This window comes from Rutidosis leptorrhynchoides, chromosome 3 (assembly GCF_046630445.1).
Source record: "Rutidosis leptorrhynchoides isolate AG116_Rl617_1_P2 chromosome 3, CSIRO_AGI_Rlap_v1, whole genome shotgun sequence".
NCBI classification, from domain to species: domain Eukaryota; kingdom Viridiplantae; phylum Streptophyta; class Magnoliopsida; order Asterales; family Asteraceae; genus Rutidosis; species Rutidosis leptorrhynchoides.
This window is the reverse complement of record NC_092335.1, coordinates 368840637-368866845: the sequence shown is the minus strand read 5'-3', so window position 1 is coordinate 368866845 and position 26209 is coordinate 368840637. Positions and strand designations below refer to the sequence as shown.

Here is a 26209-nt window from a genome sequence, read left to right as displayed (position 1 = left end):
ATATGCTAAGGTGTATGCTAGTTGTACGATTGATGTTACTAGCTTGTGCGAATTGATACACGAGGTAATTATGGTGCAATTGATGTTACTTTTACGCTTGATATACGAGATTATTTTGGTAAGATTGTTGATGCTAGTTACTTAGACATGGACATGTGGGTTTATCTCGTGGTTTGGGTAAAGAAATGCAAGTAGGTAAATTATATATGTATGTGTGTAACTATTGCACTCACTAAGCTTTAACTTACCCTCTCAATGTTTACATTTTTATAGATTCGCACGGAGGCGGTGGCTCGAGTAAGCATGGGAACTAATGGACTCGCATAGGTGCTTTAAAAAACGCGCTTTTGGATTGATTAGGATTGGGTAGCGTATCCCCAATCGCCATTCTCTGTCTTTATTTTGTGTTAAAATCATGTGGTCGAAAATTGTATTTTGTGCGTAATTCGTAAAACTGGCCGATGTGGGCCCGATGTCGTAAAACTTGTTTTATTATAAAAACATGTGAGTTTTACTTATTATAATGTGTTGTGAAAACCGTTTCTTCTAAAAGTGTCGGGAAGTGGGAGATCTTTAAACGAAAATTGGAAAATCCGGACAGAACTGATCAGGCTCTGTGCGCGCCGCGCACAGGGAGGGTTGCACACCGCGCACCCTAACTGTAATAAAAAAAAAATTATTTTGCGTATTCGGTTGGATAACGGGTTGGGTCGTTACATAAATATGTAAGCATATATCTATATTTATATATTCGTATACGTATTTCGGGTGGTAATGGATATATCCATGGATGAGACTTTTCATCCATGTCCATATCCATATCCATTTAAGTTCATCCATATCCGTATCGATATCCATTTAGGTTCATCCATATCCATCACGAAGCGGGTGGATCGGGTGAATGTCGTCACAAAATCACTGAAACAAATTAAATTAAAAAATACACATCTCTCTCTACAATTCTTAAGATAATGAGACGATGGAAGAGATCGATAGAAGTGAATATTATTGCGCTACGTCTCTCTTCCAAATTCAAAATATGCAGCGAATATCTACGCAAGATTCAATAGTAATTTTACTAAATCTTAAACAAATCAAATTAGGGTTCTTTTTTACCGAAGCATTCATCCATATACAGTTAGGGTTCTTCAATAAATGCAAATCCAACATTCTCTGTACAACTAACAATGTTAAGGTGAGAGTAATATCTATACTTAGGGTTCTTTGTTATCGAAGCATTCACAAATACAATTAGGGTTTATGTCATTCTTTTATGCCTTTATTCGATTTAGGTTTATGATTCCCTGCATTTAAGGATTCTATAATTGTACATGAATCCCATTTTGTATATGCTTATTTACAGGTTGTTACGAAGATATGTGTATACTACTATTATTGACATATAATTTAGACTCTATGTGATGTTATTTTTTTGTTGTTGTTTAATTCCAATAGCGATTTGGTTGGGGCAAATATGGTGATGATTACATCTAAATATCTAATTAGACTTTTTTCAACATAGTTTTGTACTATTATGGATGTGAATGGCAAAATGCTAGGTGAAGTTTTCATTTTACTTTGTATACTTTATATGGCGTCAATAATGTGGTTTATGATTAGTTATTAGTGATATATTAATACATATTACATGTCGTATATTCAATTGGTAGATACCCAATTATAGAGAACACTGAGAGAGCTCCCAATGGAGTAACTACTCCATCCATGTCCTGGGGTGTCACATCAGCGCCACATCAGCACTTCCTTCCCAGGACTAACCTCAGGACTAAACACTCTCAACAAAGACATATTTCCTCATAAAAATTAGGACCCACTATATTAATTAATTAATTAATTGTACAAGTATACAAGCGAAAAATACAAGTTAAATATACATATACTCCCGTCCTCAAATATTTTACAAAAGCACGGTTAGATGGACGAAACACCTGGGCGGCCCCTGGGCGGAAGGGAGGACTTGGCGCTACCATTGGTGTCCTCGTGGACTAATGTGTGGGCGGAGGGAAGGACCCAACCATTGGGATCCCTCTGATGGAATCTTAATTTGGTGGTATGCCTTCCTTGCATTCTGCAACAGGCATTGGCAGCTCAACTTTTGTAATCGCACTCATTTTAGGTTGTATTGTATGATACGTGTCCTTAAATACATTTCTTTGCATAATCTAATCATGAAATAAATAAATAAATTTTTTTTATTTTATTTATTTTAATTTTTAATTTTTTTTTTTTTTTTTTTTTTTTTTTTTTTTTTTTTTTTTTTTGTGATTCCCAACTTCTAATCTCCTATAAAACTGTACTTTATGGCAGGTCATGTTTAATGCAACTGGTGTGAGATTGCATGTTGGTCGACAAACATAGCTTCATTCATGTTAACTTATTTTGAAGTCAGCGAATATTTGTTGGACATGACCAATTTTCCATCATATTTGATACATCATAGTTTGGTTAAAAGGTTTGTACCCTACCATTTTAATTATGAATTATAGATGAAGGTTTGATAAATTACATCCACATTTGAAAATTAGTTGAGTGACATCAGCAAGGAATGTGTGTTAAGTTTGATAATTTAAAAGGTTTGATGACTACATGTAAGTTTGAATGCATTTCAAGTGTTTGTTAAAATGTGTATGCTAAAATGAGTATGAGTATGACTGTATGAGTATGAGCATTCCTAATTAAACAGGTTTGTCCTGGAATTTTGCTATTGTAGCCTTAAGGTTCATTGGTGATTTGTTGATGATGGAAGTTTTTCTATTTCATTGTCATAGATGTATTCACGATTTTGACTTTTGATTGTATAATTTGGTTGTGGTTTCCATTCTAAAAAGACAAGTGTTTATGATGTGAAATGCAATTTTGTGATTTTGAAGGGTATTAGGTTAGTTTTTTTTTTTTTTTTTTCAAGACCAAGAGTAATATAGTTGGACCCAACTATATTGAGGTAATATAGTTAGCCTTTTTATTGTTACATTGCTCCTGATAAACCCTTGTTCGTTCTTTGAATTTTGCAATAGATTAGCGGTAGATTTGTCTATTGAATTTTTAATGTGTCTATTGTTTTATGCACAGAAAGTGTTTGAAGAAATGACGAATATGTATTCGGTTATGGTCATGTGTAAGTTGACATTTTTTCTTTCATTGCAATGATTCTAATACTTTCCGGTCACTTTTTGTCAATGTCAATGTGTAGATTAGAATTTATGCCTATAGTTTCATTTAAGTTTGAGCATGAAGAGAAAAATCAGATATTTGCATTTATAAGAAGAATTTTCTGAGTTTTGTCTAAAGCTCTATATTTTTTTTTATCATTATACAAGTATAATTCAGTTTGCATTTGTCTCACTGGGTCACTGTCAATAATATGATCATAAAATGAAGTTTTATTACGTGTGAAAGTAGTTGGAACTGCTCTGCACAAAATCAGGATGCTGGGCAAGAGTAATAAAAACTTAATTATTTTAATTTAGGGTGGATCTGCTACAGTTTCAAGAGTAACTGCCCAAGAGTAATTTTTCTTGCTTTTTGCTTGGTCTTAACAGAAACAACTGGGAATTAAACTTATAATTATAATTAATTTTTAGTGGATCTGCCACATTTCCAAGATATCATATCTTACAGTGTCTCACAATTCTCAACTTTGTCGCAAATCTCACTTTAAAGTCTAAATTACCAGATACTAATATAGAAGTGTGTTTGTTTCGTGTTGATTGAAGTGAAGTAGACAAAATATTGCCCAGCACACAAACTGATGATTGGGACTCAAGTGGATCTATTGAATATGGTGTCATTATCATGGGCGAGCCAATTTACTAACTTATACCCTTCCTGCACTTTATGAACTGATAAAGGTGTGTTGTGGTTATCTAAATAATGCACTCGTGAACTATGTCACATTTCGAAATTTTCTTAATTACATCTAACTACAAACGTTGGGAAAAAGTAAAATCCAATAAAGGTATCAAAAGTTTCCATCTTTTTTGTACTTCTTTTTCAATTCTTGTAATTTCTCTTACTCTGAGTCTTTTGTACAGGAAGCGTATGAAGACGATGGTAACAACATTTTAAATGAGTTAAGTAGATCAACTGAAACTTACTCAAACAAACCACGACAAGATACAAGAAGATGAAAACTTACTTGCGAATGATACATAAGAGGCAAAATAGGTGGTCCCAAAAGTCTTGAATAATGTAGTAGGATTACATTGATTTTAGTCTTTCTTAAGGTTGTATTGGATGGTAGTATTTGATTTGATTATACATATACAGAATGCTAATGAGAAAATACTTCTATAATTTGTTAGAAACGGGTTGAAATGGGTATGGATTAAGTGAGTCAGATTTTTAAAAGGATCTAGATCTAAATGGGTTGGATTTTAACGGTCAGAACGTCAAAACTAATTATAAATTTTTTAATGGATAATCCCGCGATCGGGGTTATAAACTAGTATTCTAAAAAACTATTAACTTTAATGTTCACGAAAATAATCGGTATCTCGCTTCGTTTTACTACACGCTTCCTAACATCCTAACTCGTGGTAACATCGAAACTGTCAAGATCAACTTTCAAAATTTAGGAAAGTACTGCAAGGTTTACGGGTGTTTGGTTTATGGAATGAGGACGCACTTAGTGCTATTAGATGAAGACAGACTTGTACTGTTTTTGAATGTTATATGGGCTAATTGTGGACCAGTGGTTGCAACCATGAACGAAAACAACAAGGTTTTAAGCGTCCAACCTAAAACCTTTTTCCGCAACGAGGTGGAGCTCACAACCCTCACTAATAGTAATCTCACACTATAACTACCATCAAACCATGAGCTACAGGGCGTTTTTAACGCCCTTTTTCTTATGTGGCGAATTTTAATGCTCATAACGTCTGATATGGGGCGTTAAATTTTACATTTTGAAGGCGTGCGTTTCATTTGCAGCGGAAGATGAGAAAATTCAACACCCAATCAAATTTTAACACCTCATTTCACCTTATTTATTTAATTATTTTTCCACCAAACTTTCAATCATATTTTTACCACATCACTCAAACCGTTTTAGTCAAATTTTAACACACACCACAACACACCCTTTGAATTTAACACTTCGACATAACCGTTAGATTTTTCTATCTAGTGCAACTTTTCACTCCGCCTCACTGCCAAAAACCATTACCTTAACTCATGGTCTAATGTTTTAGTAAAGTTCTTTTGTTCATTAAAATCCTTGAAATCAGCAGGTTGGTGACAAAACAAATCAAATCAATAATTCCCCTTGATGAATTACTATTTCTAACAACATGGAAACAATCAAAAGCTGCAGAAAAAAATATCCTAACTAAGTTGCACTTTATATAACCATTTTTGTGATTCAATTTTCATCTATAAAACTGAAATCGAGTTTTGGTAGCTCAACATGAGGAAGCTCTGGAATCTTAAGATCATGAACGGGGGAGGCTTCAATGAGGTTACTCGTAATCGATGATGAATCTATTACTTCATCGTTACCATTTGATTTACGTGGTTTTATCATACCCATAAACATGTTACCAATTGAACGAAACGGATGACTCACTCCGTCTTTTAGTTTCAAAATAATTGAAACTTCTGATACCTGCCAAACAACAGTGAGGAGTATCATAACTGATAATAGACAGTGTGTTATAAGATTCTGTTTCTTCACTTCCTTAAGCTCTTTCACTATCTTTTGTTCTTCATCTTCGTCTGATTTCGAAACCGTGTTGTTTTCTTTGGTTGGCTGTGAGTTGGCTTCCGATTCATCCTCCAACTTTTCCAACTGTTAAGTAATGAATTGTTCATATTTAGAGATGCTGGCGAGAATGTAAATTGATAAATCATCAGATAATATTATCCCAAACAAAAAAATACACGGGCCGAATAACGCGAAAGGCACCTTTAATGCATCTGGATACCCCTAGGTCAAAAGCATGTTACAAAATTACAAGAAATGACTAATTTTTTATAGTGTTTCTAGGGTTTGGTAGGGTGCAACTATAACTCTGTCATCGTGACTATATGAGTAATGTTATATATTTAACTAACTAAGCCTTCTAACTCTTTGGTTAACACAATTATGTCTCGTAATCTTACACATTCAACTTGTCATATATCGTATTTTTAGGTTTATTCATTATTGTTTTAAAGCAAAGAATTTCATACAACCAAATAGGCAGATATTCATAAAAAGATAGAAAAAATAACACCCAAAATGAGAAATTTCTCTGTTCCAACCTTCAAAATCCTCGCACCATTATGGAGATTGTCACAAAAAAATACGTCCAATATTCTTACCTATTACTCCTATTAATAATGGTAATTTAATAGATGATCACTTGTACATTATCAAAATTTATCTACACACCACTAAACATATCCCTACAACAGTGTTATAAAGTATAACTCTTTAAAGTAGATGTAGTAGTGTGCAGATTTAGCAGCGTTATACTCCGTAAAGTATAACTCTGTAACGTTGATTTAGTAGGATAGGAACTGATTGAGCTAGTAACACATTAACCAAACGGGTCCCCAAAAATAACACTAAAAATAACATCAGAATCTAAAGGAACACTACATTTAGTAGTTTGCTCTGTTACTTCTAACTACATTTTTTCTTAAAATGGCAATACACAATTAGTAACTCACGTGTTATATACACAGTCATGTATATCAGACAATGAGTAAAACCTAGTGATTCAAGGATCATAATTTGTTTATATTTTTTCTATATGATTTTGATTGTGATTATATACATATAAATTACATATAATTATCATAATCTAATATATATGGTATGAGGTATGATATGATTTATTATTTAAGGAGCTAAAACTAATGAATAAAACAAAAGGCACATATATAGAAATTATTTATTATATACATATATTATAGATATACTATAGATAGATAGATAGATTATAGATACCTGAGACATCAATTTAGAGAGGAGACGGTGGCGGTGGTTGTCGTCATCATCATCGGATGATGACGTTGACGATTTTGTATCACCGCCTACTTCTTCCATCACTTGTTTAATCGCCTGTTTAATCATCTCTACTTTTAACGGCGATTCCATTTCTCCGGCATACACATACAACAACAGAACAAACACTAAAAGATGGATCCTGAAATTAAGGAAGCAAAAACAGGTTTCCAGTTTTCTAGAGTCAAAACAAACGTATCATTCATATTTTACTCTTGTTCTGCCACGTGGATGTATTACTATCACACGTGGCTATGCTCAACTTGGTACTGATATATTAGTACTTTTATTTTATTTTATTTTTATTCATTTTGACTTTCTTTTGGATTAGCGATGAACTAGCCCATTGGCTTTTCATAGAAGGTAAAACTCGGGTAATCAAGCCTTCCGAGCACGTTGGTACTGAGTGAATTACGCATTACACACACCCTCTGGTCACACTCCTTTTTTGATTAATTTGACATAACCAGAAATTAAACCCGGGTAGTGCGCTTCATTGGGCAACTCGGTATTCATTTTGACTTTGCTACGTCTAGGATTTAATTTAAACCTTAGAGCATTCGGTGTCCGCTGTTAGTCGCCATCGTCGCCCAAAATTGACGACGAGATCGACGGATGGTCGACATCGGGCCGGCGTCGGTTCGAAGGTCGCGCGATAGACGCTGTCAAACTAGCTTTTGGTGAATTGGATTTAAAAAAAGAAAAATCAAACCGTTCAACAACTATATATACAATCATATATTTAACCATTTCATACATTCAACATTCAAACTATTCTCTCTTTTTAATCACAACTAGATTCGGATCAGCTCAGGCGATGCGACGAGGCATTTTCGGCAGCGTATTCACATTTAACGTAGCGTTATATACATACAGAACCAAAAACACGTTGATGAGGGTGTGGCTGGATCCACGTGGTTATTACCTAGTGTTCCTAATGGCCTGCGCGTTTTTAGAACCGGGAAAATCGCCTAGGCGTGCACGTTTTAGAACCAGAGAAATCGCGTAAAAAAGGAAGATGAAACCATGGGTGTGATGTAGTTAGTTTGGCTCGTTTATTGTGCGTCTGTGTATATGTATGGAAAATAACCCGAAATATTTAACGTTTTCTAAAATCATGAATCCAAACTCCAACAACCAAAATCATCTCAACTACATCTACAACGACGCTAACCCTTTTAGTCACAATTTTAATTGGTCTCAATTTAAGTACACTTATCCTGAAGAAAAACAACCATGCAAATTCAAGTACCACAAACTCAAATTTCACCCGAAGACTATGCTAGTTACATGGCTTGCATGAATGAAAGAAGGAGTATGCAAACTAATACTAATCAACCAATTGCTCCATCAAACGATCAATCATACACTCGATCCGTTGAAGACGAGGTCTCTACACCAATTTCCGCTAGAGCAAAGGCAAAGGGAAAAGGTAAAATGAAGAAGGTAAAGAAAAAGTTGGAGAAGGCATGTCTAGGAGAAACACACCGAAAAATATCACTCAAAACTCGTGGAACGAATGAGACGAGTTACGATTGACGGAGAGTTGAATTATGGTTTCCGAATATTCGTTTGAAGGGAACGCAAGGACAATATATATATATATATATATATATATATATATATATATATATATATATATATATATATATATATATATATATATATATATATATATATATATATATATATATATATATTGTTGCATATATGTATATATTTATATTTATTATTTATATTACATATGTTACATATATGTATATATTTATATTATATATTATTGTTATATATTTTATGTATATGTATATATGTATTTTTATATTTATATGTATTGTTACATATATATATATATATATATATATATACATATAGAAATATTATAGTAAATACTAACGTTTTATAATTATTTTAGGACAATCGTTTTGGGAAATGGTGTTGCATGAGTATTACACACGGAGACCACCATTTACTCGAATAAAGAATGCTTTGTCATTTAAGTGGACAAAGATGAATGTCGATTGCAATAAATATAATGGTGTTGTGAATCGTATGAAGAATGAAAGAAGGAGTGGAAAGAATGATCTTGATTTTCGTGATAGGTGTGAAGGAATGTATAGGATTGAGGCTGGGAAATATTTCACGAATCATAGGGTGTGGATTTTTTCGAAAATCAAGCCAAAGTGGCTACATCCTGATCCAATTGTAATTGGTACACGAAATAAGAGACGAGAACCTGTTGTTGAAGAAGTAGTGGCAAATGAATTGAATGACTTGAATCAAGATGACGAACCAAACGCACACCAAGAAATGTATGGTCGTGATATTTTGGCCCGTCTACCGGGCAAGCCGAGAATGTCAAGGAATGTAATACCCCGTCAGAATCCACTAATGGCGTATTAACTCTGATCCCACAGCTAACGGTTACGCCCTCTATATGAGACGTTTTCGAAAAGTATTCGCATTAAATTTCAAAGTAAAGTCATTTATTAAAGTAATAATTCTGAATATCAGTTGACATAAATAACCAACATAAGTAACTTCAAAACATTAAGAAAGAAAATAGTTTTCAATGCGAATAATAGTTCTTGAAATGAAAATGACAAAGTATGCTGGACATCACTCCAGTACTAGCAGCAAACAAGCAAGACAACTACAGCAATGCGGAAGCAATACCTCTATGGACCTGAGATAAAAACATGCAAAACGTCAACGAAAAATGTTGAGTGAATCTACAGGTTTATTAAAGCATTTTGTAAGTTAGGCCACGAGATTTCTGAAATAAAACATCATAAAATTTATACATTAGCATGAGCACTTGATTATAAAACTTTAACCCTGCGAATAGCTAAAGCGCTACGCGTCTTCTTTTTAACCTTTCTAAGCATACACCGAGCAAGTGTACAAGTTACAACAAAATAAGCACCTCATAGCTTGAGGCGAGGTTTGTCAAACCTAACGGTACCGTCCCTATAAGTCGAGCTTACTAAGAGTAATTAATATAATCAAGCTAAGGGATTTTTGATCGGAACTCATATGTATATCGTTTAGTTACTCGTGCCTAATATGTAAAACATTTTCAAAAAACATGTTATCTCATCCCTGTAAAATGTAGTAGGGACTGTAGACTCACCTTAGCAAAGCACTGAAAAATCTCTTAGTAAAAACCGTACAGTAGTCGAACAATCACGACCGAACAACGCAACCTAATCAAATAGGTCATCTTAAGTAAATAAATAGGTCACACTATGTCAAGCCATAGTGTACGCATAGTCCTAGTGCTCAGACTGACTCAATATGCAAGTAAAATTCAACTAGTCCAAGCAAGTCAACAAAAGTCAACCAAAGTCAAACCAAAAGTCAACTCGGTCAAAGTGGTCAACTAAAATCAAAAATCTCAGTAGGTCATGCAATCATGGTCAACATGTCATTCCTAAGTCAAGTAACATGTTATAGCTCATAGTTCAACAATTTGCACGTTCGCAGTTTATCGCATGTCCTTGAAAATACGCACATCATAGAAACAACGAATACAAATCTTAGCACATAATTCATGAATACATGGAAAACTCCAGATTATAACTAGACTCAAAATCGATTCCAAAAAGTCTAACCTGAGCCTCATACGATTTCTACAAGTCGGGTTTCAGAAAGGGTCTAGTTACAGTTTACCAAATCAGTTTCTGCCCGCTCGTCCGTTTCAAAACATTTCTCATTTAATATCGAAAATAGATTTTGATGAACGGCCAATTGGAATTGACTTAAAACACTCCAAAGTTTCAGTGAAAAAAATAATCAAAGACATTCATTTAGCCAATTTGTACATATTAGCATAACTCTACAGACTATTCAGTTTTAGACAACATTCAGACATATCGTTTGGTCAAGCATATAACTCATGGCAAATCACGTTTTCAGAAGTTAGCATGCAAACGAAATATACTTAGGAACATATAAAAAATCATATTCCAGAAGTTCAAGGTCTCAATCAATTTCTAGTTCACATGAGGTAATTTCTTTTGCATTCGAAAATTGTTTCAGCTCACTTACAAAACACAAATCTCCGTTTTGACACACCGAGAGCATTACAAAAGCTTTTGATGCAAATATTAAGTCCAAATTGCATGATTTTTAACAAGGATTATAATGGTACTTATTTCAATAACTAATTCACAAAGCACATAAACCAGAAAATTCGTATATCATGTAAAACCCTAACGAAACTTCGATTAATCATAACTTGAGCATACGATAACGAAATCAAGCAAAATCAAAGTCTAAACTTATTAATTTTTCGATATATATTCATCTAGATATAATAAAAGATCAGTACATAAGCCAATTTGATGAGATCCATAACATACAAATCCGTGATACATGCAAACGACAACAATCGAGCAATTTAACGACAACTCTAATCGCATTTAATTGAGCACTATACATGATTACACTATGAAATTGAACAAAAAACTGATATAATAAAATTAGGGCTATCAATTATACCTTAAAATCACGAATTGCAAGTACAATCGCGTAGAGGATGATGCAAGGAACAACGTGTATGCTTATGCTTTCTTCTAATTTTGAGTTTGAATGTGTGTGTGTGTGTGTGTGTGTTGAAGGCCAACGAAAAGGAGGAGAGGGGAGGTAGAAAACAATCGGCCAAACAAAACAAGAATGAGGGTTTACAAGACTTTCTAACTTTATATACTTCGGGTTTAGGGCCTAATTAAACACATTACTAGTCCAATAAGCCCAAAACAATAAAAATCAGGGGTGGTGATGGTGGGTTAGGCTGATGGCCCTTTTAATGGGGTTTCGGGCTCGTTTTTGCTTAACTCTTGGCACGTGCGTGGTCCGTTTGGAGTGCCGTTAACCGTACCGGGTCTCCGGAACGTTAACTAGTCGGTGAAACGAAATCACCGGGTTTAATTTACTAAATAAATAATAAATTAAATAAGTTTTTCATAAAATCAATAATTATTAAAAATAATTATTTTACCGTTTTTCTTAGTTCCGTAAACTGAAAAGCTTTATAGGCGATTAACTTAATCGTGTCGTTTTCTAGGTATTTCGTTATCCGAAACAAGTTCATCAATCAATATAAACATATTAATTCAAGTAACCCACTAGGATCAAGCTTGCATTTAAATCCTTTAAACACATAAAGTTCTAAGTAAACACCGTTAAATATTTAACGGACAAGTAACGATAGTAACGGAAAAGGTCGGGTTGTTACATTACCCACCTGTTATTAAAAATTTTGTCCCGAAATTTTAGTGCGCGTCCGCCGTAGTCGTCTCCTCGGGAAACAGTTGCGGATACTTTTGACTCATCTGATCTTCACGCTCCCACGTGAATTCTGGTCCTCTACGGGCGTTCCATCGAACTTTAACTATCGGGATTTTGCTTTGCTTTAACCACTTGACCTCACAGTCCATGATCTCAACTGGTTCTTCAAGAAAATGAAGCTTAGGATCAACTTGTATATCTTCCAAAGGAATTACCAAACTTTCGTCCGATAAGCATTTCTTCAACTTAGAAACATGGAAAGTGTCATGAAGTTCGCTGAGTTCTTGTGGTAGCTTCAGTCTGTACGCTACCGGTCCAATTCTTTCGTTAATCTCAAATGGTTAAATATATTTGGGACTTAGCTTGCCTCTTTTACCAAAATGCACTACACCCTTCCAGGGTGATACCTTGAACATAACTTTATCTCCAACATGAAATTTCAAATCCAGCCTTCTAACATCGGCGTAACTCTTTTGATGACTTCACGCCATTTTCTGTCTCTCTTTTATCTGCACGATCTTCTTAGTTGTTTCGTGTATGATCTCAGGACCAGTCAATTGACTATCTCCTAACTCAGTCCAACATACGGGTGATCTGCACTTCCTGCCATACAGCGCTTTAAAGGCGCGACCTTTATACTTGCGTTATAACTGTTGTTGTATGAAAATTTTGCTAATGATAGATGTCCATCCTATCCATTTCTGAAATCGATAACACGTGCCCTCAACATGTCTTCTAGTGTTTGGATGGTTCTCTCGCTTTGGCTATCAGTTTGTGGGTGATACACTGTACTCATGTCTAAACGGGGTCCCATTGCCTCTTGCAAAGCTTGCCAGAATCTAAATATAAATCTGCTGTCTCTGTCGAAAATAATGGATATCGGCACTCCATGTCAAGAAACCACTTCCTTTATATAGATCTGTGCCAACTTCTCCATTTTATCCGTTTCCTTAATTGGTAGAAAATGAGCTGACTTTGTGAGACGATCAATGATAACCCAAATTGTATCGTAACCTCCCACAGTCTTGGGTAATTTAGTAATGAAAATCCATAGTAATGGGGAATCTCTGGTTGTGTCAGCAGTCCTGATGTTTTTCTGATGTTCTGCCTTGACTTTAGCACACGTTGAGCACTTACCAACATAGGTAGCAATATCAGCTTTCGTATTAGGCCACCAGTACAGTGCCTTAAGATCTTGATATATCTTGTCGGATCCAGGGTGAATAGAATACCTTGTCTTGTGTGCTTCTTCTAGCACTAGTTCCCTTAATCCTCCAAACTTCGGTACCCAAATTCTGTCTATGAAGTACTGGGTTCCATCTTCTCGAAGGACAAACTTCTTATATGTTCCTCTAAGTGACTCAGTAGCAACGTTCCATTCTTTCAATGCCTCTAGTTGTTGTAACAACCCTGGATTTTCCAACGTTTAATTAATAATATTTATTATTAATACTTGCGCTTTAATAAGTGTATTTTTATACATTTACTTGTTACCGTACATGACTTGGCATGTCCCGATTCGTCTTTGTGACACACGAACTTTTCACGAATAATATTTAGAATATTATTTTCATTCATGATTAATTTTTATCAATAATTTTTAATTAACTAAGGTTACTAGTTAATTACTTAGGCTTTTATTTAGATTATTGCTTATTTGGACTTGGGCTTGTGTTAATGGACTTAAAAGCCCACCCTACTTATCTTAATGGACTAATTAGCTCAACATTATGTTAATGATGCTTTAAGACTAAACAAGATTAATTAAGTTATGAGGAATCTAGTTACTAGTACATTTACACCATTTTCCCACACCCTTTAGCTTTAATACCATTTCAAGCTCACCCCACCTCCCCATGTATGAAAGTAGAAGACTTGACTTGCCTCTTCGGTCCCCTTGAGAACTGTCGGCCTAGGGTGGAGTGGGAGGGAGTTTTGTTTCAATTTTTGGTTACTTATTCTCTCATTACACTTCATACTTCACACACACACACACACACTTACTTGCACTCTTTCTCTCATCTTTTTTCTCTCAACTTGTAAGTAACATGAACAATTTCTCTCTTCTTTTTCCTTTACAAAACCGAAGCATGAACACATCATCATCATCATTACTTGTTCTTGTTGTTGTTTAATTACTTGTAGTTGTTTGTTGTTGTTAAGAATCAAACTTTCTAGTTTGTTCTTCATATCATCTTGTTCATACAAGAACATACAAGAACCTAAACTTTCTAGTTATGGTTCTACACTTAAAGTTTTAAAAGATTTAAAGTTCATGAGTTTATAATCATACTTGAGTTCATGTTGTAAACTTAAGGTTTACTTTCTTAAAGATCAAAGCCTTGGCTTGAATCTTTAAAAGTATGAACAACCATGAACTTATTACTTGTAGATTAGTTTATTTCTTCATTTCTTGCATCTTTGAATTCGTGATTTTAGTTTTGTTGGTCAAGTGTTACTAGTTAATCTTGATCTCATTTTTTTCTTGAACTAAAGTTAACTTTGTAAGTTCAAGAACATGGAAGTATAACTTTCTAGTTATAACTTCACATACTTATGAAAGATCTAAGTTTCTATAGCTTATGGTCTACTTATTATGTTGTAAACAAAAGCTTGTAAGCTTATATACACTTTACAAGATGAAAATCTAAGTTTCATAACTTATGGTTTCATTAAAGTAAAGATTCAAGTGTTATAACTTAGGATCTAACTTAAGAACTTTAGATCTAGACTTTTGGGTCTAGGATCTTCAAGATCTAACTAAGAACTATGTTCTACAACTTAAGATCTTGTTTATTTAGTTTACTTTCAAGTTTGTAGCTTAATATTACTTTTGTAACTCATATATGTGTCGGATCTAAGATCTTGATGTAACTTTGGTTCATCAAACTACATACAACTCTTAAGTGAGTTGTGAAACTTATCTTAGACTTACACTAGTGTTATGATGGTCAAACTTTGGTTAAGATGATGCAAACCCATCAACGAGTTGTACACTTGAAGCTATACGCATCAAGGATGAGAACCGTGATAAGCATCAAGCACCAAGAAACCACCGGAACACATTTCTTACTGTTTTCTGGAACTGATCAGACTACCTGAGCTACTGTAAATTTTATTTTCAGTTAGTTCGGTTCGAGTAGATGATTTTCCGTTTAGACCTTGTCTTAATCCGAGTTACGGTTTAGGATCTATGGCCTCCCGAAAGTCACTACACCCTATTAACGTTGTGCTGAAATTTCTGACCTACTCGCACTTAAACCGTCACCACGGTCAAACAAAGACGAGTTTGGTTCTGAAAATTGGTCAACCTCTAGGGGACTCATATATGGAGCCATGGCCACTGGTCTCACCCCATTTCAGTTTGTATAGAGGTCGTGGTGACTGAACGAAGTCAGCCTTTATTTCAAACCCTAGTTTTGACTTAAAACTTACTTTACGCTTTTTGTTTAATGATGAATGATGATGATACTTAAGACCTAATTTACATACCTTTAAACCTTTGGGAACGATTTAGTGACTTAGTAACTTTTTACTTAGGTTGAGGACCTTCCGGACCAACCACTTGCTTACTATTCCCGCGTACCGACTTTTACTACTTTCCACTGTGAGTTATAGCATCCCTTTTTACTTTAACTATTTTGGGAACTGAGAATACATGCGCATTTTACGTTTTACATACTAGGCACGAGTACTTAAATTTTATATATGTGTGTGTTATACAATGGCATAAACTTTCCCCTTAGCTCGGTAACGTTGAGTCATTGGTCTTTGAACCGGTGAACACGAATCTTAGATATGGATCCATAGGGTTTGACATCCCACTCGGGCTAGTCGCGCTAGCATTTAACGGGTGTTTAATACTTCGTAAACTTATGCACTCGCCAAGTGTACTTTTAGGGGGTGTTATTTACGTTAAGTTAGTTACCAAGTGCCCACGGTTATACATATACTTTTCATACTGTTTTGAAACGCTGTTGAAGCACTGAAATCTCGTGGCCTACCTTGCATTACTGTTATACTTAAACTATAGCTCACTAACCTTCGTGTTGACGTTTTTAAGTATGTTTTTCTCTGGTGCTTAAGGTTTGCTTGCTTCCGCTGTACTAGTCATGCTTTGTAGACACCCGTTGCGCTTATTAGAGATGTCACCGCATGAAAAGTTTATTTTGCATTCAAACTATATTACTTTTGAAACAATGTATTTGTAACGACCTATGGGTCACGTACTATTATTCTTGCTTGCTATTCGTAGAAGCATACTTTCGGATGTTAAATATTTGACGTTGGTTAAAACGTCACCTTTTATCATGAATGCAAACTTATTTTGAAACAGCATATAGTATTTGACCTTGTAATGATCCTGTTGTTGATGATTCGTACACGATGGTTTTGTACGGGGCATCACATTTGGTATCAGAGCATTGGTTGTAGGGAATTAGGTTGCATTAGTGAGTCTAGACCGACCCGAGTAGGATTCACTAATAAGACTAATCTACAAATTGCTAGTTTACTTGGTTCTGCGGAACTTACTGCATGCTGCTGCTTACTTTTACTGCTATATGTCGTACACTGCTACTTGTTTTCACTACTGCATGATACTATCTGCTTTCGATTGCATGCTACTTCTGTACGATTTGTTATTATTGCCATGCTATTTACTGCTATACATGATTTAGACTGTCGTAGTTACTTTGCCTAATATATGCTTGCTTTATGACTTACTGACATGGAAAAAGTTAATTTTCCTTATTAAGATGTCGGATATTCCACCTGTCATCATTTTGGAGAGCAGTTCAGACTTGTCCGCCACCTCGCCTGCCATTGTTGCCGATTCTCATATCCCGTCGTCGACACCCTCCAGTGACTCAGCGCTTCGTCCTCCGGAGCTAGTAGCCATGCACCCGGCCCAGTGATTACCTCAGACAGAGCCAAGGACCCACCGGAGATTCCAGCTCCACTTGCCCCAGGACCTCCGGAGCCACAGCACCATCCTGGTGGTGCTGTGATTCCCGCGAAACTTGGGGAAGGTATGGTCCGTAATGAGCATAACCATTGGTGCCGACGCCTTCCTGATGGACGTTTAGTGCCGATCCTGCCTTTTAGATACCGACTGATGATGGCCGCCCGAAGAGAGCCACCCGTGCACCCACCCCCAGCCGATTTAGACGACCCATCATCCACCGACTCTTCATCCGACGACTCATCCTCTGATGACACTAGTGACGAGGATTCCGATGAGGACCCGGATGAGGCACCTGTGCAACTGAAATGTCCCGTTCTTATTGATTAAAAACGTTCCATATTAATTGATTTCGTTGCGAGGTTTTGACCTCTATATGAGACGTTTTTCAAAGACTGCATTCATTTTTAAAACAAACCATAACCTTTATTTCATAAATAAAGGTTTAAAAAGCTTTACGTAGATTATCAAATAATGATAATCTAAAATATCCTGTTTACACACGACCATTACATAATGGTTTACAATACAAATATGTTACATCGAAATCAGTTTCTTGAATGCAGTTTTTACACAATATCATACAAACATGGACTCCAAATCTTGTCCTTATTTTAGTATGCAACAGCGGAAGCTCTTAGTATTCACCTGAGAATAAACATGCTTTAAACGTCAACAAAAATGTTGGTGAGTTATAGGTTTAACCTATATATATCAAATCGTAACAATAGACCACAAGATTTCATATTTCAATACACATCCCATACATAGAGATAAAAATCATTCATATGGTGAACACCTGGTAACCGACATTAACAAGATGCATATATATAAGAATATCCCCATCATTCCGGGACACCCTTCGGATATGATATAAATTTCGAAGTACTAAAGCATCCGGTACTTTGGATGGGGTTTGTTAGGCCCAATAGATCTATCTTTAGGATTCGCGTCAATTAGGGTGTCTGTTCCCTAATTCTTAGATTACCAGACTTAATAAAAAGGAGCATATTCGATTTCGATAATTCAACCATAGAATGTAGTTTCACGTACTTGTGTCTATTTTGTAAATCATTTATAAAACCTGCATGTATTCTCATCCCAAAAATATTAGATTTTAAAAGTGGGACTATAACTCACTTTCACATATTTTTACTTCGTCGGGAAGTAAGACTTGGCCACTGGTTGATTCACGAACCTATAACAATATATACATATATATCAAAGTATGTTTAAAATATATTTACAACACTTTTAATATATTTTGATGTTTTAAGTTTATTAAGTCAGCTGTCCTCGTTAGTAACCTACAACTAGTTGTCCACAGTTAGATTATAGAAATAAATCGATAAATATTATCTTGAATCAATCCACGACCCAGTGTATATGTATCTCAGTATTGATCACAACTCAAACTATATATATTTTGGAATCAACCTCAACCCTGTATAGCTAACTCCAACATTCACATATAGAGTGTCTATGGTTGTTCCGAAATATATATAGATGTGTCGACATGATAGGTCGAAACATTGTATACGTGTCTATGGTATCTCAAGATTACATAATATACAATACAAGTTGATTAAGTTATGGTTGGAATAGATTTGTTACCAATTTTCACGTAGCTAAAATGAGAAAAATTATCCAATTTTGTTTTACCCATAACTTCTTCATTTTAAATCCGTTTTGAGTGAATCAAATTGCTATGGTTTCATATTGAACTCTATTATATGAATCTAAATAGAAAAGTATAGGTTTATAGTCGGAAAAATAAGTTACAAGTCGTTTTTGTAAAGGTAGTCATTTCAGTCGAAAGAACGACGTCTAGATGACCATTTTAGAAAACATACTTCCACTTTGAGTTTAACCATAATTTTTGGATATAGTTTCATGTTCATAATAAAAATCATTTTCTCAGAATAACAACTTTTAAATCAAAGTTTATCATAGTTTTTAATTAACTAACCCAAAACAGCCCGCGGTGTTACTACGACGGCGTAAATCCGGTTTTACGGTGTTTTTCGTGTTTCCAGGTTTTAAATCATTAAGTTAGCATATCATATAGATATAGAACATGTGTGTAGTTAATTTTAAAAGTCAAGTTAGAAGGATTAACTTTTGTTTGCGAACAAGTTTAGAATTAACTAAACTATGTTCTAGTGATTACGAGTTTAAACCTTCGAATAAGATAGTTTTATATATATGAATCGAATGATGTTATGAACATCATTACTACCTCAAGTTTAGTAGGTAAACCTACTGGAAGTGACAAGAAATGATCTAGCTTCAAAGGATCTTGGATGGCTTGAAAGTTCTTGAAGTAGGATCATGACACAAAAACAAGTTCAAGTAAGATTTTTACTCGAATTAAGATAGTTTATAGTTATAGAAATTGAATCAAAGTTTGAATATGAATATTACCTTGAATAATAAAGATAACCTACTGTATATAACAAATATTTCTTGATCTTAGATGATTACTTGGAATGGATTAGAAAGCTTGGAAGTAAATTAGTAAACTTGAAGGGATTTTTGAAGTGTTCTTGAAGTGTTCTTCCTATGATGATTATAGCTTGATTCTTGAAGTGATTTTTGATGAAGATGATGATTAACTACTGGAAAAATACGTTCATAATAGTGTGTGTGTTGAGAGAGAATTAGAAAGAGAATTGGAAATGAAATGGAGTGAATGATGAGTGGTAATTGGTGAGTGGTGAGTGGGGTTAAAAGGAGTTCTAGTTAGTTGACTAGCTCATGGTAGAAGTTAAAATTGATTAGTCATACATGACATAATCAAGAGTGGAATCCCATGCTAGTTCCTATTGGTATATACTCATAGTAAGTATGTTTTGAAGCTGTGTATAATACGGGTAAGAATACGACTAGAATTCTTGATGAAAGAAAAGAATGGAAAAGTAACTGTAACCATTTTCGTTAAGTATGAGTGTTTTGATATATGTCTTGAAGTCTTCCAAAAGTATTTTAATACATCTAAATACACTACATGTATATACATTTTAACTGAGTCGTTAAGTCATCGTTAGTCGTTACATGTAAGTGTTGTTTTGAAACCTTTAAGTTAACGATCTCAATTAATGTTGTTAACCCATTGTTTATTATATATAATGAGATGTTATGGAGATACTTACTTATCATAATCTCATGTTAACCATATGTATATCCATATATATATCGTCATGTCGTTTTTACAAGTTTTAACGTTCGTGAATCGCCGGTCAACTTGGGTGGTCAATTGTCTATATGAAACATATTTCAATTAATCAAGTCTTAACAAGTTTGATTGCTTAACATGTTGGAAACATTTAATCATGTAAATATCAATCTCAATTAATATATATAAACATGGAAAAGTTCGGGTCACTACAGTACCTACCCGTTAAATAAATTTCGTCCCAAAATTTTAAGCTGTTGAAGGTGTTGACGAATCTTCTGGAAATAGATGCGGGTATTTCTTCTTCATCTGATCTTCACGCTCCCAGGTGAACTCGGGTCCTCTACGAGCATTCCATTGAACCTTAACAATTGGTATCTTGTTTTGCTTAAGTCTTTTAACCTCACGATCCATTATTTCGACGGGTTCTTCGATGAATTGGAGTTTTTCGTTGATTTGGATTTCATCTAACGGAATAGTGAGATCTTCTTTAGCAAAACATTTCTTCAAATTCGAGACGTGGAAAGTGTTATGTACAGCCGCGAGTTGTTGAGGTAACTCAAGTCGGTAAGCTACTGGTCCGACACGATCAATAATCTTGAATGGTCCAATATACCTTGGATTTAATTTCCCTCGTTTACCAAATCGAACAACGCCTTTCCAAGGTGAAACTTTAAGCATGACCATCTCTCCAATTTCAAATTCTATATCTTTTCTTTTAATGTCAGCGTAGCTCTTTTGTCGACTTTGGGCGGTTTTCAACCGTTGTTGAATTTGGATGATCTTCTCGGTAGTTTCTTGTATAATCTCCGCACCCGTAATCTGTCTATCCCCCACTTCACTCCAACAAATCGGAGACCTGCACTTTCTACCATAAAGTGCTTCAAACGGCGCCATCTCAATGCTTGAATGGTAGCTGTTGTTGTAGGAAAATTCTGCTAACGGTAGATGTCGATCCCAACTGTTTCCGAAATCAATAACACATGCTCGTAGCATGTCTTCAAGCATTTGTATCGTCCTTTTGCTCTGCCCATCAGTTTGTGGATGATAGGCAGTACTCATGTCTAGACGAGTTCCTAATGCTTGCTGTAATGTCTGCCAGAATCTTGAAATAAATCTGCCATCCCTATCAGAGATAATAGAGATTGGTATTCCATGTCTGGAGATGACTTCCTTCAAGTACAGTCGTGCTAACTTCTCCATCTTGTCATCTTCTCTTATTGGCAGGAAGTGTGCTGATTTGGTGAGACGATCAACTATTACCCAAATAGTATCAAAACCACTTGCAGTCCTTGGCAATTTAGTGATGAAATCCATGGTAATGTTTTCCCATTTCCATTCCGGGATTTCGGGTTGTTGAAGTAGACCTGATGGTTTCTGATGCTCAGCTTTGACCTTAGAACACGTCAAACATTCTCCTACGTATTTAGCAACATCGGCTTTCATACCCGGCCACCAAAAATATTTCCTGAGATCCTTGTACATCTTCCCCGTTCCAGGATGTATTGAGTATATGGTTTTATGAGCTTCTCTAAGTACCATTTCTCTCATATCTCCAAATTTTGGTACCCAAATCCTTTCAGCCCTATACCGGGTTCCGTCTTCCCGAATATTAAGATGTTTCTCCGATCCTTTGGGTATTTCATCCCTTAAATTTCCCTCTTTTAAAACTCCTTGTTGCGCCTCCTTTATTTGAGTAGTAAGGTTATTATAAATCATTATATTCATAGATTTTACTCGAATGGGTTCTCTGTCCTTCCTGCTCAAGGCATCGGCTACCACATTTGCCTTCTCCGGGTGGTAACGAATCTCAAAGTCATAATCATTCAATAATTCAATCCACCTACGCTGCCTCATATTCAGTTGTTTCTGATTAAATATGTGTTGAAGACTTTTGTGATAGGTATGTATAATACTTTTGACCCCATATAAGTAGTGCCTCCAAGTCTTTAATGCAAAAACAACCGCGCCTAATTCCAAATCATGCGTCGTATAATTTTGTTCGTGAATCTTCAATTGTCTAGATGCATAAGCAATCACCTTCGTTCGTTGCATTAATACACAACCGAGACCTTGCTTTGATGCGTCACAATAAATCACAAAATCATCATTCCCTTCAGGCAATGACAATATAGGTGCCGTAGTTAGCTTTTTCTTCAATAACTGAAATGCTTTCTCTTGTTCATCATTCCATTCAAATTTCTTCCCTTTATGCGTTAATGCAGTCAAGGGTTTTGCTATTCTGGAAAAGTCTTGGATGAACCTTCTGTAGTAACCAGCTAATCCTAAAAACTGGCGTATGTGTTTCGGAGTTTTCGGGGTTTCCCACTTTTCAACAGTTTCTATCTTTGCCGGATCCACCTTAATACCTTCTTTGTTCACTATGTGACAGAGGAATTGAACTTCTTCCAACCAAAATGCACACTTTGAAAACTTAGCGTACAATTCTTCCTTCCTCAATACTTCTAACACCTTTCTCAAATGTTCACCGTGTTCTTGGTCATTCTTTGAGTAAATAAGTATGTCATCAATGAAAAAAATGACAAACTTGTCAAGGTATGGTCCACACACTCAGTTCATAAGGTCCATGAACACAGCTGGTGCTTTAGTTAAACCAAACAGCATGACCATAAACTTGTAATGACCGTAACGTGTTCTGAAAGCAGTCTTTGGAATATCATCTTCTTTCACCCGCATTTGATGATACCCGGAACGTAAGTCAATCTTTGAATAAACAGATGAGCCTTGTAGTTGATCAAATAAGTCGTCGATTCTCGGTAGTGGGTAGCGGTTCTTGATGGTAAGTTTGTTCAACTCTCGGTAGTCGATACACAACCTGAATGTACCATCTTTCTTCTTGACAAACAAAACAGGAGCTCCCCACAGTGATGTACTTGGTCGAATGAAACCACGCTCTAAAAGTTCTTGTAATTGGCTTTGCAGTTCTTTCATCTCGCTGGGTACGAGTCTGTAAGGAGCACGAGCTATTGGTGCAGCTCCTGGTACAAGATCTATTTGAAATTCAACGGATCGTTGTGGGGGTAATCCGGGTAATTCTTTCGGAAATACATCGGGAAATTCTTTTGCAATGGGAACATCATTGATGCTCTTTTCTTCAGTTTGTACTTTCTCGACGTGTGCTAGAACAGCATAGCAACCTTTTCTTATTAGTTTTTGTGCCTTCAAATTACTAATAATATGTATCTTCGTGTTGCCCTTTTCTCCGTACACCATTAAGGGTTTTCCTTTTTCTCGTATAATGCGAATTGCATTTTTGTAACAAACGATCTCTGCTTTCACTTCTTTCAACCAGTCCATACCGATTATCACATCAAAACTCCCTAACTCTACTGGTATCAAATCAATCTTAAATGTTTCGCTAACCAGTTTAATTTCTCGATTCCGACATATATTATCTGCTGAAATTAATTTACCATTTGCTAATTCGAGTAAAAATTTACTATCCAAAGGCGTCAATGGACAACTTAATTTAGCACAAAAATCTCTACTCATATAGCTTCTATCCGCACCCGAATCAAATAAAACGTAAGCAGATTTATTGTCAATAAGAAACGTACTCGTAACAAGCTCCGGGTCTTCCTGTGCCTCTGCCGCATTAATATTGAAAACTCTTCCGCGGCCTTGTCCATTTGTGTTCTCCTGGTTCGGGCAATTTCTAATAATGTGGCCCGGTTTTCCACATTTATAACAAACTACATTGGCATAACTTTCTCCGACACTACTTGCTCCGCCATTACTCGTTCCGACACCATTTGTTCCTTTCGTTCTATTAACCCCTGGTCCGTAGACCTCACACTTCGCCGCGCTATGACCATTTCTTTTACACTTGCTGCAAAATTTGGTGCAGAACCCCGAGTGATACTTTTCACACCTTTGGCATAGCTGCTTCTGATTGTTGTTGTTGTTGCGGTTATTATTGTTGTTGGGATGATTGTTGTAGTTGCTGTTGTTGTTGTTGTTGTAGTTGTTGGGCCGTTTGTTGTAGTTGCGATTGATGTTGCGATTGTTGGGATAATTGTTGCGATTATTGTTGTAATTGCTGTTGTTGTTGTATTGGTGATTCTTATCACCATTTTCCTCCCACTTTCTTTTGACTTGCTTCACATTGGCCTCTTCAGAAGTCTGTTCTTTAATTCTTTCTTCAATCTGGTTCACTAATTTGTGAGCCATTCTACATGCCTGTTGTATGGAGGCGGGCTCGTGTGAACTTATATCTTCTTGGATTCTTTCCGGTAATCCTTTCACAAACGCGTCGATCTTCTCTTCCTCATCTTCGAATGCTCCTGGACACAATAGGGACAATTCTGTGAATCGTCTTTCATACGTGGTAATATCAAATCCTTGGGTTCGTAACCCTCTAAGTTCTGTCTTGAGCTTATTGACCTCGGTTCTGGGACGGTACTTCTCGTTCATCAAGTGCTTGAATGGTGACCACGGTAGTGCGTACGCATCATCTTGTCCACTTGCTCTAGATAGGTATTCCACCATGTAAACGCATAACCTGTGAAGGTATGCGTAGCGTACTTCACTTTGTCCTCTTCAGTACACTTACTTATGGCAAACACCGATTCGACCTTCTCGGTCCACCGTTTCAATCCGATCGGTCCTTCGGTTCCATCAAATTCCAAAGGTTTGCAGGCAGTGAATTCTTTGTAGGTGCATCCTACACGATATCCTGTACTGCCAGATCCAAGGTTATTGTTGGTATGTAGCGTAGCCTGTACTACGGCTATGTTTGAAGCTAGAAAAGTACGGAATTCCTCTTCATTCATATTCACGGTGTGTCGAGTAGTCGGTGCCATTTCCTTCAAAATAGTCAAATGGAACAAGTTAATCATACAGAATATTAAGAGTAGTTAATAGTATTTCGTAGCATAATATGAACTCATTTATAAAAGCTTTTTCTTCATATTAGCGTTTTATAAGTTTAAATTCGGGTAGTACCTACCCGTTAAGTTCATACTTAGTAGCTAATATACAATTCAACTACTACAATTCTATATGAAAAACTGATTGTAATAATATTTCGCGTTCAAACTTTTATACAATATTTTACAAACTTACAATACCGCTTATTTTACATAAAGCATGAAATATAGCACACAATAACTTTGATACAAGATAGTTGTGAAGATAATTCTAGCTAGTACACAAGTCGTTCAGCAAAGGCAATAAAGACACGTAATTCATACGTCCAGAAACAAGTCATGCATTCTGGTTTTACTAGGACTACTTCCCATCCTTGGTCTTGTGGAACATAACCGTTATGACCGTTGATAAGACAGCGTGTTGTAACGTCATCAAAGGGATGAGGGTTACGTAATGACCAACAGTCTCGTAATAACCTAAAAACCTCATTTCTTACCCCAATTACCGACTCCATCACTTGTGGGAACGTTTTGTTTAATAGTTGTAGCCCGATGTTCTTGTTCTCACTTTGGTGAGAAGCGAACATTACTAACCCGTAAGCATAACATGCTTCTTTATGTTGCATGTTAGCCGCTTTTTCTAAATCACGAAGTCCTATATTCGGATATACTGAGTCAAAATAATTTCTTAACCCGTTGCGTAAAATAGCATTTGGGTTCCCGCAATATACGGATTTCCCAATACTGAGTCAAAGTAAACACATCGTAACTTATGGATTTCCCAATGTGATATCCCCCATCTTTCAAACGAAAGCCTTTTATAAACCAAGGCATTCTTGGAACGTTCTTCGAATGTCTTACAAACTGATCTCGCCTTAAATAGT

At 35.7% G+C, this 26209-nt stretch overlaps 1 protein-coding gene and 1 long non-coding RNA gene across 2 annotated transcripts; one reads left to right on the top strand and one right to left on the bottom strand.

Annotated features, from left to right (window-relative positions):
- The first annotated feature begins 953 nt into the window (after positions 1–953).
- LOC139897612 (uncharacterized) lies at positions 954–4252 on the top strand. Its single transcript, XR_011776699.1, has 3 exons — positions 954–1195; positions 2329–2473; positions 4053–4252. It is a non-coding gene; the product is annotated as an uncharacterized lncRNA (long non-coding RNA).
- A 996-nt stretch (positions 4253–5248) lies between these two features.
- LOC139897611 (uncharacterized) lies at positions 5249–7144 on the bottom strand. The gene is made up of 2 exons (XM_071880305.1): positions 6953–7144; positions 5249–5806 (listed from the first exon to the last, which is right to left on the bottom strand). Exons 1-2 carry the CDS (start codon positions 7100–7102, stop codon positions 5381–5383), a joined length of 576 nt encoding a protein of 191 aa, XP_071736406.1. The 5' UTR covers positions 7103–7144; the 3' UTR covers positions 5249–5380.
- Positions 7145–26209: the final 19065 nt, after the last annotated feature.